This window comes from Dromaius novaehollandiae, chromosome 13 (genome assembly GCF_036370855.1).
Source record: "Dromaius novaehollandiae isolate bDroNov1 chromosome 13, bDroNov1.hap1, whole genome shotgun sequence".
Taxonomy (NCBI): domain Eukaryota; kingdom Metazoa; phylum Chordata; class Aves; order Casuariiformes; family Dromaiidae; genus Dromaius; species Dromaius novaehollandiae.
Window position 1 is genome coordinate 23,535,596 of NC_088110.1, and position 14,388 is coordinate 23,549,983.

Genomic DNA, 14,388 nt, shown 5'->3' on the forward strand with positions numbered 1-14,388 from the left:
CTAATCACTCGAAGTCACTGCTAACCTGGAGTACAGACAAAGCATTAGCATGCTGTACTTGTTATCGAGCTTCGTACCTCTGGCTCAAACTGACAGAATTTAAGAGATTCCTACTATCGATTCTTTCTGCAGCTTTGGAGTCCAACTCAAAACACTCTTTCTACTGCAGTCTGTATTGGGTATTTTGTTAAGCATATTTGAAGTTGTGCCAGCTTTTGCTTTATATTATTACTTGTGCTCTTCCTGACTGTTATGAAGCATTTTAGTAAAGGCACATATAAATAGTAATCTCTGATTCAGCTGATAAAACTGAACTATTTTCAACAACTGGTTGTGAAGATATTACCAACAGATAATTTTACTGAATTTGTGAAATTCAGTTTGAATGCGCTGCGTTCGTGGAGAAACAAGTTCCCTATGTGGTACTCAGGGGAAACACAATACTCAGAGTGTAACAGAATTTAATAAAGATAAAGACTTATCAGATCCTTTAGTTCTGCTTCTGCTACATTTGGTAACTAAGGCAGTCCACAGTTCAAGTGCCTTTAAATGAAGCAAAGAACCCCTAGTAATTGCATCTAGGGAGAAAACAAAATACTGCTTAGATTTAGAGAAATGCTTCTGCTTCGTGTGGTGCTTAGCACGCTATCTTATTTATACTTAAAATTTGAGAACTATTAGAAAGATCTATTCCACAGCCTGCACAGATCTAGTCAATCTCTTGGATGACAAAAGACACAAAAGGTTTACTTCTTACTATACAAGGATTAAATAACAAGGTTACTCTTACTGATATAAATACAGAATTACCTTACCATTTTTGGCAACCTAAAGAAAGATTATTTACCAGTAACTACCAGTAACTACACTTCTTTGAAATATATTGGCCATATATGCACCTTTGTATTGCTGGTGTTCTTATTACAAGCACCTTAACCAGATACCAATTTTGTCTTACCAGTACCTATAGGCATATTCATGCTCTCCCTCATCCGGCAGCCATATAAAGGTAGAGTGTGCCCTACAATGCCGTTTCTCCCAACTCGAGGATCTGAGAATCCTGTAGCTCTCAGGAAAGTGGTCTTTTCAGAAGAGAGGTGGATAAAAGCTTGGTAGTGAACGTATCTGACACTAACACTACACATATCAGTCCTGAAGGTCAACTTCAGTAACGTGAGCACAGGGTGCCATATGGCTCAGGACGGCCAGACGCGACCTCAACGTGATGACAGGGCCTGCCTGTAATTGCCTGACCAGTTTTTCCACTGCACAAAAAGCGCTCCTGTGGGAGACAAGCTTTTACAGATATTGTTTCCAGGCAAGCTCCAGGAAATCCAGTAAGCTGTGTCAGGAAGAGGAAGGACTTTCCTGGTTTACCAGGTTACCAGGAAACCCAGGCAACTGATAACTTTACATGCTGTCTCTAGATCTTGAAGGACTTGAACCCTCAGTGATCCATTTAGCAGCCACTTCTCCAAGGAAAAGGTAAAAGGCTAATCCCCATCTCTGAGATGAATTGAAAGCATAGCCACAACCTTGAGAAAGACTCAGTGTCACGCAGTACCTTGTGTGCATAGTGTCATGACCCAAAGACATTTCAGATGGGATTGCCTGAACATAAGCACTGCCAGTCAAGACTGTTGACTCAGTTGACTGAGCTGACTGATTTCTAGGATGCCCTGGCTCTGAGACCCCTTAGGATCCTAGAGGGACCCCAAAGATAAATATTAAATCTCACTAGAGGTGCATGTCTGATGCCTGGCCTTCAAATGAAGCAATGAACCATCTTACAGGCCATTGTGTACTTGACCCTCCCCCAAACTAATGTGAATTAAGAGATATGACACGTGATTAAAATCATTTTAGGGAGAAAACAAGCTTGCACTAAAATAAGGAAAAAACAAAAATAGAAAATGAGCAAAACAGGCAGAGAAAAACATAGGACATGAGTGTGCGATGCAGCTCCTCCATAGCCTCCAGAACAGTAGCAGAAAAAATAATAAAACCTAGTACAGATTTAGCAAAGGAAAGCAAACGGTAAAAGTAAATTAAATAAAGGGAAAGGTACCGATAAATCAGGGGTGCAATGCAAATTTTCCTGAAGGCTTTAGCAACATAAAAATGCTCTAGAGGAGCCAAGCTGGTGAAAGAGTCATATGATACACCCTGCTCCTCTGGGGCTGTGTGAGGATGAACAGAGGAGTGCGGCCAACAAGTACTGTGAACACACACAAACCTCGGGCTGCAGCACGAGCGATACGAACACACCCTGCATGTACAGACAGACAGATGCACACTTGGAGGAGAAAGCTGGATTCCCTTCTGAGAAACATTAGCGTAGGGACTCCCAACAGGCTGTCTGCCAAGGGGGATAATTAAGCTAAATAAAAATACACAACAGTAACAGCCCCACATATGAGGATAATCTAATTACCACATTGGATATAGGAGACCCACTTCCCATGAGTTTTCCATTGTGACCAGAGAAGAGACGACAGCAACATAACGTGCTGCAGAAAGGAAGATTCATTGGCTAAAAAGAGGCTTTCTATTAGGGTCTGCATATTAAACAACATCACAGCTTTCCATAATCATGTCATAATCTTTCCATAAAATTCAATCAAGGCAACAGCTTGCAAGTGTCCAAAAATCAATGGAACCATATGAGAAATGACTGCAGAGGTAACACTGGAATTTATTTCAATACTCAAGCCATGGTGGCTGTAAGGAATGTCTGAATAATAGGGAAACAGGTGTCCTGCAAAAAACCTCTTACAGAAGGTCTCCTCTCCCTCAAAATCAGAGGAAACACAAACAGTATGCAAACTGCAGTTCACTTAACAATACCAAACTGTTTGATTTTTGGAAAGAGGTCATTTCCACCCACTCATCTTCCTAGAATAAAACAGCTGTTAAACTGGACAGGGCATAGTCTCATCTGGAATCCCAGCCCAGTAGCGTAGTTTCACTGAGTTGAACTTAAAATACAGGAGCTGCAGATTTGCTTTATTCATTAGTGGAGAAATGCAATATAAGGGGAGAGCTAATGTGTTGGGCTTCTGAAGAGCTTTATACACTGTGTAACATAACTCTAGGGTGCTCATCTGTTAAGTGAGAGAGAAGGGAAAATATTTTTCTTCCCCTTCTCTCTCTAGTGAAAACCCTTAGTGGACAGTATATGCTCAGTTCTTTTGAAAGTAATGGAGTGAGTGTATCCACTCAATTATTTAAAAGAGTTGAGTAATTGCAGTCCTGACAGCTCAGAAAACATCTCTCTTCTGTTAAAGCCACTGCACAAAACCATGTCTGTGCAGGTGGTCACAGTAGTGCTAGTTTCCTTTTTATTTACTTCCATATTCTGTGAGTCAGTTACTGGTGAGGCATGAGGCTGCACGCGCCCACCAGTATCTAGTTCTGCCAGAAAATAAAACTCAGTCAGTAGAAGGAAATGGGGAGGAAGGTGGCGACACCTTGGGAGCCTTTTTGGAGGTGCTAAGTTAATATGTGGATTGTGCTGGCTGATGACTATGTAAATCCTTATAGAAATCTCCTAGGGCATGGTGTGTGCTGGAGATAAAAATTACAATAGTAGACTTATAGGAAAATGGATTCAGACAACCAGGACAGTCCAAGGAGGGAACAGGCTTGAAGAGAAAGTCCTCTTGCTAAAGACTCTCTGGAGAAGCTCCCTTAGTGGGTGCTGGGGAACTGGAAAGTTACCACCTCTGCCTTCTGCAGATTCCAATGCAGCGCAGAGGAAAAACGCCACAGAGTATGCAAAGATCACTAACGATATTTCCTCCCTACCCACCAAACACACAGAGAATTGCAGCAGACTAGCTCCAACGCACACTCTCACTGTCACCATTTCTTCACTCCGCAGCTGCCCGAAACTTAGTCCTGTCCAGAAAAGCAAAACCGAGCATTTCGCCTCCTCTGTCAGGGGTTGCTGGACACAAGGACAAGAACCACTGGACTGATGAGTACAACCAGGGACAGGTGGGCATCCAGCTGGCCTGACCATTTGAAAGCCACAGTTTGTTCCTTCTTTGGAACTCTCACTAGCTATGGCTTTCTGGGACAGTTTTCAAAAGGCTGCAAGAAACAGCTACCAAGGCAAGTGAATTATATAAAGCATACACTTACATGCCTCTGATATCGCCACGGTCCTGTGACATCCATGCCGGTATTATCATTACCCCATTTACTTGTTAGAAGTGACTGCATCACTCCACACAGCCATGTGAGCCTCCTAGATTTTGCTTTAGCCACTCATTTGTCTCAGTGACCACCACTTTTTAAAGATATTTACCGGCTTTGTAGATAAATATCATTGTGGCCATCAGCAGAGGTGTGGTGATGAAGGGACAGAATGAAATGCAAATCTTGTAAATGCTACTTCATTACACTGCCCCTAATCACCAAAAGCAGCCTATTTTGTCCTTACACAGCAACAGTTGAATGAAAGCAATAAAAAAGACAATTAGGAAAGTGAAATTAGGGGAGCAACAACATCTGTTGGCAAAGAATGACAAAAATGGTCTGAACAAGCCTGGATGATAAAGCCAGACAGACACAGGCACGCATACTTTCTTCTCTCTACCCTGCTGCCTCGCTCCTCAGGTCCTTTGAAAACAAAAACACTGATAGTGATGAGAGTTTTCACCTCCTCATTATCAACTGGCTCACCTTAATGGATACTTTTCTCCAGGGTCCCTGCCCAAGTGGAAGAGCAGCGGCAGAGTGGTGTGCTCCTCCTGCGTGTGTGTTGTCACTCCAGAGACATTCTGCCCGGGACAGAAATCGATGCCCTGCATTAGAGAGGAGGAAACGGGTCACCAAGGGTGAAGAAGGAGAGAGAATTCTGGCTGATGCCACTTTCTTCAGCATCTTGTTGTTAACCAAAACAGGTTAACTTTCCCCTGCACTGCCAAATATATACCCACAAAATACAGAATTTGTCTGAAACCAGGGAGTTGGCTTTAGTCTGCAAAATGGATTCTGATCTGATGGGGTAAAATAAGGTGACAGTGCTGCTACTGCAAAAAAGCTGAAGCAGGCCTTAGATTTTTGCCTCATTAAAAAGTAATCTTTATAAAATATTCATTAAAATGAAATGCCAAACAAAAGAAAGTTGAAACCATTTAATCATAGGAATTCTGTCTGTGGAAAGTATCTTCTCTGTTTGCTTTCTATAGCTCCGAAATGCACAGAGAGGTTCTGATCACTTGGCAGCTGATCTAAAAGCAGCAGTCACAGGGAATCATCCAGCACAACTGAGGGACACAATCCTGCGAGGCCACGGGCACCCATTAGCCTCCCTAGAAACTCCGTGTGCTCACAGCATCTGACATCAGACCTGAAGGACCTATTTCACTGAAGAAAGAAGCAAATATGGTTAATTTTAAAAAGAAAACGGGTGCATTTATTTATCTGATTTATAGCTTCTCAGAAAGCTGGTATTGAGGCACTCACCTGGGAACGACAGCTGGGCTGGAAGGACTGTGCTAGGCCTGGGAACGTTCCTGTGACTAACATTCAAGTCTATGGGGTCAGAAGTCGGGATTTCCCTGGCAGCAGTAGTGGTGGGAAGGCCACAAGTACGGGGACACTCCATTTGCTAGCAGCAACGGGTTGAAGTGCTCGGTGGCCACTCGAAGTGCTCGGTGGCCACTCGAGGGACAGGCAGAGCCGTCTGTTCAGCAGTCCAGAGCAGCGAGTGCTCTGCATCTGCGCCTTTGCATGCCGTGCCAGGCTGTGTCTCCCAAACTCCAGCCAATTATTAGCCAGATGTCAAACTCCCTAATCACCTAGAGCCTGGCCTGCTGCCTTGCTGGCTAACGGAACCCATTTAGCCCTGGGAACAGCAAAAAATTTAAAACGCTAATTTCGCTGAAGAGAAAATAAAGCAGGGGGCCCCATCGACCAGCAAGGACTAGCACCTAATGGACTTGTTAAACCCCGGTTTTACAATTCCAGCTAACATGCCGTGCTACTTACAGTACCTCAGAAAGCCCCGAGACATGGACAGAGACATGGAGAGAAGGTAAATAGGAATATTTAAATGGAGGTGGGAAAGCAGCTGTAGCATTTGCTTACAAAACAAACAAACTGAAAAGCTCTCTACAGATGTTGGTCGGATTTGATTGGCAAACAATTTTCTAAAAATATCCTGTGTTTTTAATGGACAGCTGGTCAGTGGAGCAGTTAATATGCTGCTTTTCAATAAAGCAAGAAGGTTAGAAGCCCATGAAATCCCATTTATCTGCACAGAGCTATAGATTCCTGAATCACTGACTGGAAAAATAAGAGAGTTGCTTGATAGGTTGTAGTGGCCTACCAATAATGGACTTTAAATGGATACAAAAATGATTGACCTTTCCACCTTCTGATGCCACAGACCTCTGAAACACAGAGTGAAAAATAGATTTTTTTTCAAAAGGAACAGTTAATGAAAAGGTATCAAAGCTGACATAACATCCAAATTATAATTTGGATGCAAATCAAACAAGCTATTTAATTAAGAGCCTGCTAATTGGTACAATACTCTTCTGCTGCAAATGCTTTAGTTTGAAAGAAGATTTTAGTCTCTTGGGCATTTGTTTATACACTCCTCTGTTTACAATTTATCTTTTGCTTTTTGTAAAATCCTTGTAGCAGAGACTCCGGAACGTCGTCTCGGTAACGTCCCAAAGGTTCCTAAGAAAGGGCTGTGACGGCCTCGCCTGATGCCACCAGCCAAAAGGTATCTGTCTTTCTAATCTAGTCAATGCCCTCTTCAAAAGTAGCCTATTGGGGAAAAACCACAATTTTCAAACATACTGTTTTATGACATTGATAAATAACACTCTTAAAATGTGGCTGAAAGCACCACGTAAATTTCTAAGGCTTTTCAGCTTTATCTCCACAAATAAAACTGACTATTATTATTTTGATGTACTATGTGACCACCAATATTCAACCTGCAGAGACAGCTTGACATATTTTCTACTTGATCATTAACAAATGAGCAAAACATATGTGCTAAAATCACATCCTCACATCTGTGATTAAGGCACTGTCCAGCATAACAGTAATTAAAATACTGAGGAAACAACTAGAGGATTCTCTCATAATTCACGGAAATGAGCACGGCATAAAACTAATGGGGAAAGAGAGAACACAAGTAAAATTGCTAATGCATTGGGCCAGCAGAAAGCAAGTGAGAAGGTAACAGATACAGAACTAAGCACAGTCCCTTAAGACTCTCATTTTTAGAGAAAAATGTTTTTATCTGCTTCTTAAAATTATAGAGGTTAAACTCAATCAAGAAGCAAGAGTGAGCAAACCCGGTGCGGAGCCGGGCTGCCTGGCAGCAAATGAGTGAACAAGGACTAAAGCGCATGAAACTTGTGGAAAACCAGATAGTTAACCAGATCTGGGCTTTCCGCAGCTTGCCAGCCCTAAACTTGCAATTGCTTCCAGCGTTCACTCACATGCGTCGGGTCGCGGGAAAGGGACTTACTCCTCGCACAGACACACGTCCAGTCCCGTGCTGAGGGACCTTAGCATGATTCACCTCTTCTGAGCAGCCGGCTCACCGAGGCAGCCACCACGCTGAACGGAGGACGGGGGAAGGAGGACTCTCAGGCTGTCACAAAAGCTCTCCAGGAACAGGTCACCTCTCTAAGGGAGGGAATTCTGATGCCATAGTGCAGCAAATTAATTATTTCTAATTAAAATGTGTGTGTGTGTGTGCGCGCGCGCATGTGCCTCTTTTCTTCATTGAAAGCTGATAGGTATGATGACAGTGGTCAATGCCGCTCAGTTTGACTCAGTAAAACAGTTTTCATTTGACAGAAAAGAATATTTAACTTCTCCCTAAGCTCTATCTCATTCTGTTTTGTAACTCAAAGCCATTTTCAGTTCTTAAGAGGTAAAGAGAAAAATCAGCTACACCAATAAATCAAAAATCTAGGATCCTCTAGTCTGAATTGCTTTTCTTTTCTGGAGCAAAACTATTACAAAATAAAGTCTGCTTGAGATTTGAGAAGCATTTAAAGACAAGACAATCCACACATTGGAACATCTGGACAAGGGCTCTAGTTGCTTGGAAAGCATGCAAATTCGGTCACATGTGCTGCTCGGATTTGGGGCGAAGAGACATGCCAAAACTCCTTATATAGGTCTTTGACAGGAGAGGAGAAACTTCCCTTTGGCAGGGAAGAATGGAAAGTAGCTCTGCTGTCCTGGACCGGCTGAAGCACACCCAGACTGGCAAAGGGGGACAGTGCTCCTTCCAGGTGCCTCTACTGGTGAGGGCCACCAGAAAAGAATTTTAAACCATGTCACCATTTTGGATCATTTCCTGCTCCTCAATAAACAAAGTGTTTTTTCTTTTAAAAGCATGATCTGACAACATGGCCCACAGAGCCATGTGAACACTGCAGAGTTTAACAATAAATAGAAATGTGCCAAATTCTCAGCTGGAGCAAAAGCAACATAGTTCCACCGGCAGCAGTGGAGCTCTGCTGATCTACACCCACATGGAGCAGCTCAGCTCCTGGCACTTCCAGCAGGTGATCCAGACGGCAGCTTCACCCCAAAAATAAAGTTATCCTATGTGGAAGAAGAGCAAAAAGGTAGATAGGCTTGCCCTATCCACCAGGATAACACAACCCAAATCAACCACCACTTCATCTGCTATTATTTCCTTAAAACTATTTGTTTGAGACCGTTAATAACAACATGCAGAGGATCAATAGCCAGTTAGAAGCACAGCCCTAGTATTTTACTCTACACACTATCAAAGGTAACATGCATGTCTGCAGGTAACGCCAATCAGACAAAGTGGAAAGGTCACTGCCTCTGTTTAGGCAAATTCTTGGATTTTTTCTCCTCAATTATAAAAGCATGAAAGCTAAATCAGAAGATCCTACCTAGAGCACGAGTCAGCTCTGTGCCTCCAAAGAGAGACAATAAAAGACTATCAGATGGCAAACAGAAATATCTCAGCTCATGCGCCAGGTCTCTTACACAGGCATAGTGTTTCATACCACTGCACAGACCTGTTTGCTGTAGGAGAAATTCCAGCAATTATTTTCAAAGAAAACATTTCCTGCACATCAGGTAAACCTTTCAGGGAACACGTCTGTCTACCCTTCTCCCCAGCAACTGTGCAACCTGGATTGTTGTTTTTCCCTTTGTAAGATCTAGTGGCTATTGGTTGCACAGCTTATGCTTTAATTTCCAGAGCAAATAGACCACAGATGCTATGTCAATATAGACATGAGACAAATACAGCCGGTTGCCAGTGTGGGCTCTTCGCCAAGCAATGGAATCACCACTCGCGTTAATGTAAGCCTTTTGGCAATTCATCACCCTGGCGCTATCCCAGATCAGCCTGACTTGACAGGCAACTGCGGATGCTGATAGCGGCGCAGCAAATCTGGGCTCTGTCTCCTGGTCATGTTTCCTCATTCCAGCACACAAGACCCAGAGCAACAACAGAACTGTATTAACATTGGACAGCAGGAGAGAGGGAAAAACACCAGCTAATTAAAGCCAGCAATGTTGTTTCTTGCCATTTGCCACAGCACTGGTAAGCAGTAATTCTCACTCTCCTGGAAATTCCCAGCAATTCCCAGCCTCCCGAACTGGAACTCGGAACGACCAGACACCTGAAACCGTGACCCCCAGTTTCAACCCTGTTGAACAAAAATTGCTTCTAATGTGTTAACTGTCTGGAAGGGACCACAGAAGATGGGCGAATCAGAAAGTCTCCATCGGCTCTCGAGCAGAAGCGATCAATGGCTAGCTCATGTGCTCAGAGGACCACAATCAAATGTCATTATTTGTGAGGTTCTACTTGACTTCACATCCCCCTCGCAGAAAAGGCTTTATCGATTCCTTCGTGTTGACGAGAAGGGCAATCAGAACAGACTGCGGCACACATAACCCCGTTGGCATTTCACATTAGAACAATAGGGTCTTCTCACAGACACATACACAAATCATTTAAAGGCACAGTAGCCTTTATGAAAAATCACTGAAGACTACTAACAAGGTATTAAGCTGACAGCAGAAAGGTTGATGTTATCAGCCATTCTCCAGCAAACCAAAGGGCTTTTCCACTTTTTTTTTAATTATTTTTTTTTTCCTTCTTGCACCACTGCTCATGGAGGGCACGAGAACTAGTCTCTGCTGGATAATCTCTGTGGCAGGCAAAGGGAAGATATCCTTTCTCCTGCTAGCTCATACTCCCTCCTCCTCTACATAGCATTAAATTAGGAAATTTCTGTAGGACTCAGGTAAATTGACAGAGAATACCCATTTTTTCCCTTTCAGGCCTCTTCTTCCAAACAAGGAAGATCAAACGTACCTCTCCAGTCAATCAGCTGGACAAAAGAACTCGTAACATTACAAACTCTGGCTGTTCATATTTAGGAATGGAAAAATTGCCTACAGTGGAACCACTTTAAGCTACCGAGTAGGGGACTTCCTTTCTCCTGAGTCACCCATCCTTCTCCTCTGCTTCCACTTATAAAAATCAAGCCTTCTGGGCAACTGTGCACCCAGCATTACTGAGGCGGCCACCAAGAGACTGCCAGGGAGAAGGGCACTCAGCCTTCTCCCAGGCTGCCTTTGGCAATGTAAGGTAGCTTAAGTACCAGAGAGCCACGTAACTCGTAGGGGTACAGCCAAGTATTGTAACAGAAGGAGCAAAGTCCTTGCATTCAACCCAGCCCTGCTCCACCTGCTTGTCCTCCTTCCTGCAGGCTTACAAGTTACCTTCAGTGGTCTTCCCCAGGCCAGAGACCACAGATGCGTAGTACAGGAATGCTCAATTCCTTACAGCCCTGGCAGAAGTTTGACTCTAGCAACAACACGATTTTCCTTGGGTGCAGCCTTCTGAAGAGGAAGGTTACAGCAGTTCATAATGCCCCATAGGGAGAAGGGGGTGAAAACCAGCTCTACTTTTCCCTGAGGCTTGACGCTTCACAACCGAGACCTTCTAGTAAAAATTCAGTAGCAACAAAACAGTAGTGTATGATATGCCAAGTTTGCATGCATTATTTTTCATGCACTTCACAATCCAGGCCAAATTTGGTGATAAGCAAGCATGACCTACAGGCTAAAAGGATGGATGAGGAAAGCAACAAGAAAAGCAGTTTGCAGGAGACTTCTAGAAGTCCTGTGTGTCTTAAGCTGTACAGGAGAGGGAGCTCCCCAAGTTCATCCTTAGTTATTACTTCTCCTGTAGCAGCAGCCCTTCAGCCCCTTGCTTAGTAAAGCACAGTCATATCACTGAACGTTACCTGAGTGCAGTTTTAAACTTTGAGGCCAGGGCAGAGCTGTGGTCCTCTAGCCTTGCTTCCTGAACGGTGAAGGACACAACTGGTCCATAATGATTCGTCTAAATGAGCAAAATACATCCAATCTTGATCTTGAAATTGCTAAAATTGGTAGAAGACGTCCTACAGTCCTTGGTAAGGCGGTCTGACAGTGAATTAAGTGAATGAGACAAATGCAGAGCAGAAATATGTGTACTTCCAATTGGTTTGCACCCACCTACAACCTATCTATCCATATAGCTGCTGATTTTAGCTTCTTCTCTCTGGTACATTTTTATTTGTACACATATACTTTATTACTTAACTAACTTACACTGTATTCAAACAAATAGCTTTCCAGGTTACAGGCTAAAGTTGCACAAATTATTTCTAGTTAATCCTGAAAGGCCTAGTAGTCCTAAACCGACATGCTTGTGTTCATGTAACAATTTCACACTTTCCAACTCAACATGAAAATGTGATACTGGCTGCTGTAATAGTCTAGGCATATCTAAAAATCAAACAAAAACAGACTAAGTATGGATTAAAAACGGTGCAAGTTTTTTGTATTTCCCACACTGTCAATTAATAAGGGAATTCTGAGAGTGAAAGGAGGTTTGGCTAAAATGTGCAATACATCTGTAAAAATAATGAGATACTCAATTACCCATAAAACAAACCTCTTAAAAATCCACAGACAGCTGTTTTGACACATCTGGCCAAGTTCAAATCTCTTTCAAGTGGATGACATACCAAGCTGATATACCTGCTTATCCCAGGTCCGAGTTTAGACCGCTCAGATTCACATTTAAAAGTCTAATAAAACTCCACATTGGACTCATATAACAAGGTAATGACCTGTGCTGAAGATCCTGCAGTTACACAAGGCCTTATTAGCTGAAGTTCTACTGGGAAGGTAAATCAAACTTATCGAACAGCAAATGTGGCAACAGTCAGAATATCTAATGCCACACACGTGCCTGCATTTAAATCCGCTTTCAAATGAAATTAGCAAACAAATTGGCCCCTTTGATTCTGGCAGAATAATTCTAGTCCAATATCAATACAGCTGAGAACACCAGTCACTGAAAGAGGCAACTGCATCATAAGGTGAGATTACGAAACTCATAAAACAACACTCAGAACTGTAGAACTGTTCTGCATCCTGATTTATTTCCATTTTTAAACTTGCAAGGCTTGTAATTAATGGCTCGAGGACATGGGGAGAATTGGAACAAATTTCAGCCCCAGCTTCCTCTGCATGTTGTTAATGGCTAGTCTGTCCACTAATGTGCTCCAATTTTACCCACATCAACCACATGTGATACAAGCTGCAGGAAAGCAAGTGAATTTTTAATCATCTCTCTGATGTACAGTATAATTGCTGACTTTTATCAGACAGTAGTTAAACAAAGGCTTAGAAAGAAATAAATATTCCTTAATTGCACAACTGCCACTGCTCACAATAGGATAGCCTTTGAAATGAGTAACTGGTCCCCATTATCACAGATGCACACATACTCAGACGTGTACAGATAGGTTTAGATCAATGTAGACTTTTATTTATTTTCAAACGGGGTATGTAAGTATGTGTATGTGCTTATGTTACAATGCAGAGCAATTATTCATGTGTGACATATCTTCCACATGCATGGAAAAAGCATGTGTCTGAGCCCATTCATATATCTATACACACGCACATACAACCTCCCAGTGTCTGACACAGGGAAAATCCTCCACGCTGTGCCATGTGTGATATATGGGCTTTATGCACACACCAACCTAGACAAATATATTATCTCATTTTAGCTGTGGAATATTAACATTGACACAAAGCGTGCAATGCATTTTTGGAGCCAACTTTCCTTTCCTTCTTACTCTGTGTAAAACAGAAACTTTGACTCCTTGAGCCTTACAGTCTTAAAAAGACAAACACACATTCAGAGCCCTGAATGTAAATGGCTCCCTTGGAGCCGACGTTTCCTTCTACCCCCAAGACATCCTCACCAGAGAAACCATGCACTTTTACATGCACAAATGTCATCAGCACTTATTTCTGCACCTGTGATGCCTTGAGGACCTACCATAAGTTAAAAAAAAATTAAAAAAATAAATCGTACAAACAATCCCTCCCCAATACCAGCCTGCTGTCAGAATTGCTGAGAGCTGTGCCATAATACATTTACTTCATGTCTAAACATATAACCAGCAAGGCACATTTGTGAACCTGCCATTCAAGAAATGGCTCAGAGTTTAGTACCCAAGTTTGAGGCAAGAAAGATACAAAAGAAGAAAAATAACAGTGCTTAACTTCTAATTGTGAGAGGATAAGCCAGGAAATTACAAAAGCAGGGCCTATTTGGCAAATAAAATGTAAAATATCTTAGAGTGATGTGGGCTTGCAAAAGTGCAGGTAATAGATTAAACATATGTACTCCACCATTTTCAACAAGAGCTGTTTTTTCCACTGTACAGTACCTACAGCCTTCCTTTTCCCTTTCAGGAAAAAAAAAAAAAACATATTTCATTTAAATAGCCAAAGGCGCCAGGTTTTTTTGTACTGTATATTGAGAGATACATGATCAATTTGGTATCAAACTCCAAACCTAGTGTGGTAAACACAGGAATGCCCAGAATTCACCAGGGAAAGGAGCTTAATATTAAGGGCTAAGAGTGCTGTTAAAAGGTAGCACCACTCAGAACAACTCAGTTTGCTCATTTTCTCTCTTTCCTCTTTAAAGGGTCATTTCCCCACAGGAAAATGGCTGGGGAAGGGGAGAGCGAGGGAAAGGAGGGTGCAGGTCCATGTCCTGTTACCTTGCTGTACTCCTCCCAGGAGTTGCTCCAGGTCCAGTAGTGAGCCTTGTAAAGCCCGACTCTCACGGCCATCATCTCGTTGCCACGGTAATAGAATATGGGCCTGAAAAGGATGCAGAGGGGAGAGCACAGCTGCGTGAGAACCGCGAACGCGCTGGGCCCGGCAGCCTCGCTGATAAGGGAGCCAAACACTTCAATGGCGTCTGACTTCCGATTCAGCTATCAGTCAGAAACAGGCTGCCTTCTAACAGTCTCCACT

The 14,388-nt window shown here is 42.8% G+C and overlaps 1 protein-coding gene and 1 long non-coding RNA gene across 2 annotated transcripts in view; both read right to left on the bottom strand.

Annotated features, from left to right (window-relative positions):
• GALNS (galactosamine (N-acetyl)-6-sulfatase) overlaps positions 1 to 14,388 on the bottom strand; it is a 51,613-nt gene that overhangs the window by 12,783 nt on the left and 24,442 nt on the right. The window contains exons 11-12 of the mRNA XM_064519812.1: positions 14,130 to 14,232; positions 4,690 to 4,811 (exon numbers count right to left, since the gene is read on the bottom strand). Of these exons, the coding sequence (XP_064375882.1) occupies positions 4,690 to 4,811; positions 14,130 to 14,232 (225 nt within the window). The remainder of the gene's footprint in view (positions 1 to 4,689; positions 4,812 to 14,129; positions 14,233 to 14,388) is intronic.
• LOC135329796 (uncharacterized) lies at positions 4,967 to 14,123 on the bottom strand. Its single transcript, XR_010391494.1, has 2 exons — positions 5,476 to 14,123; positions 4,967 to 5,376 (listed from the first exon to the last, which is right to left on the bottom strand). It is a non-coding gene; the product is annotated as an uncharacterized LOC135329796 (long non-coding RNA).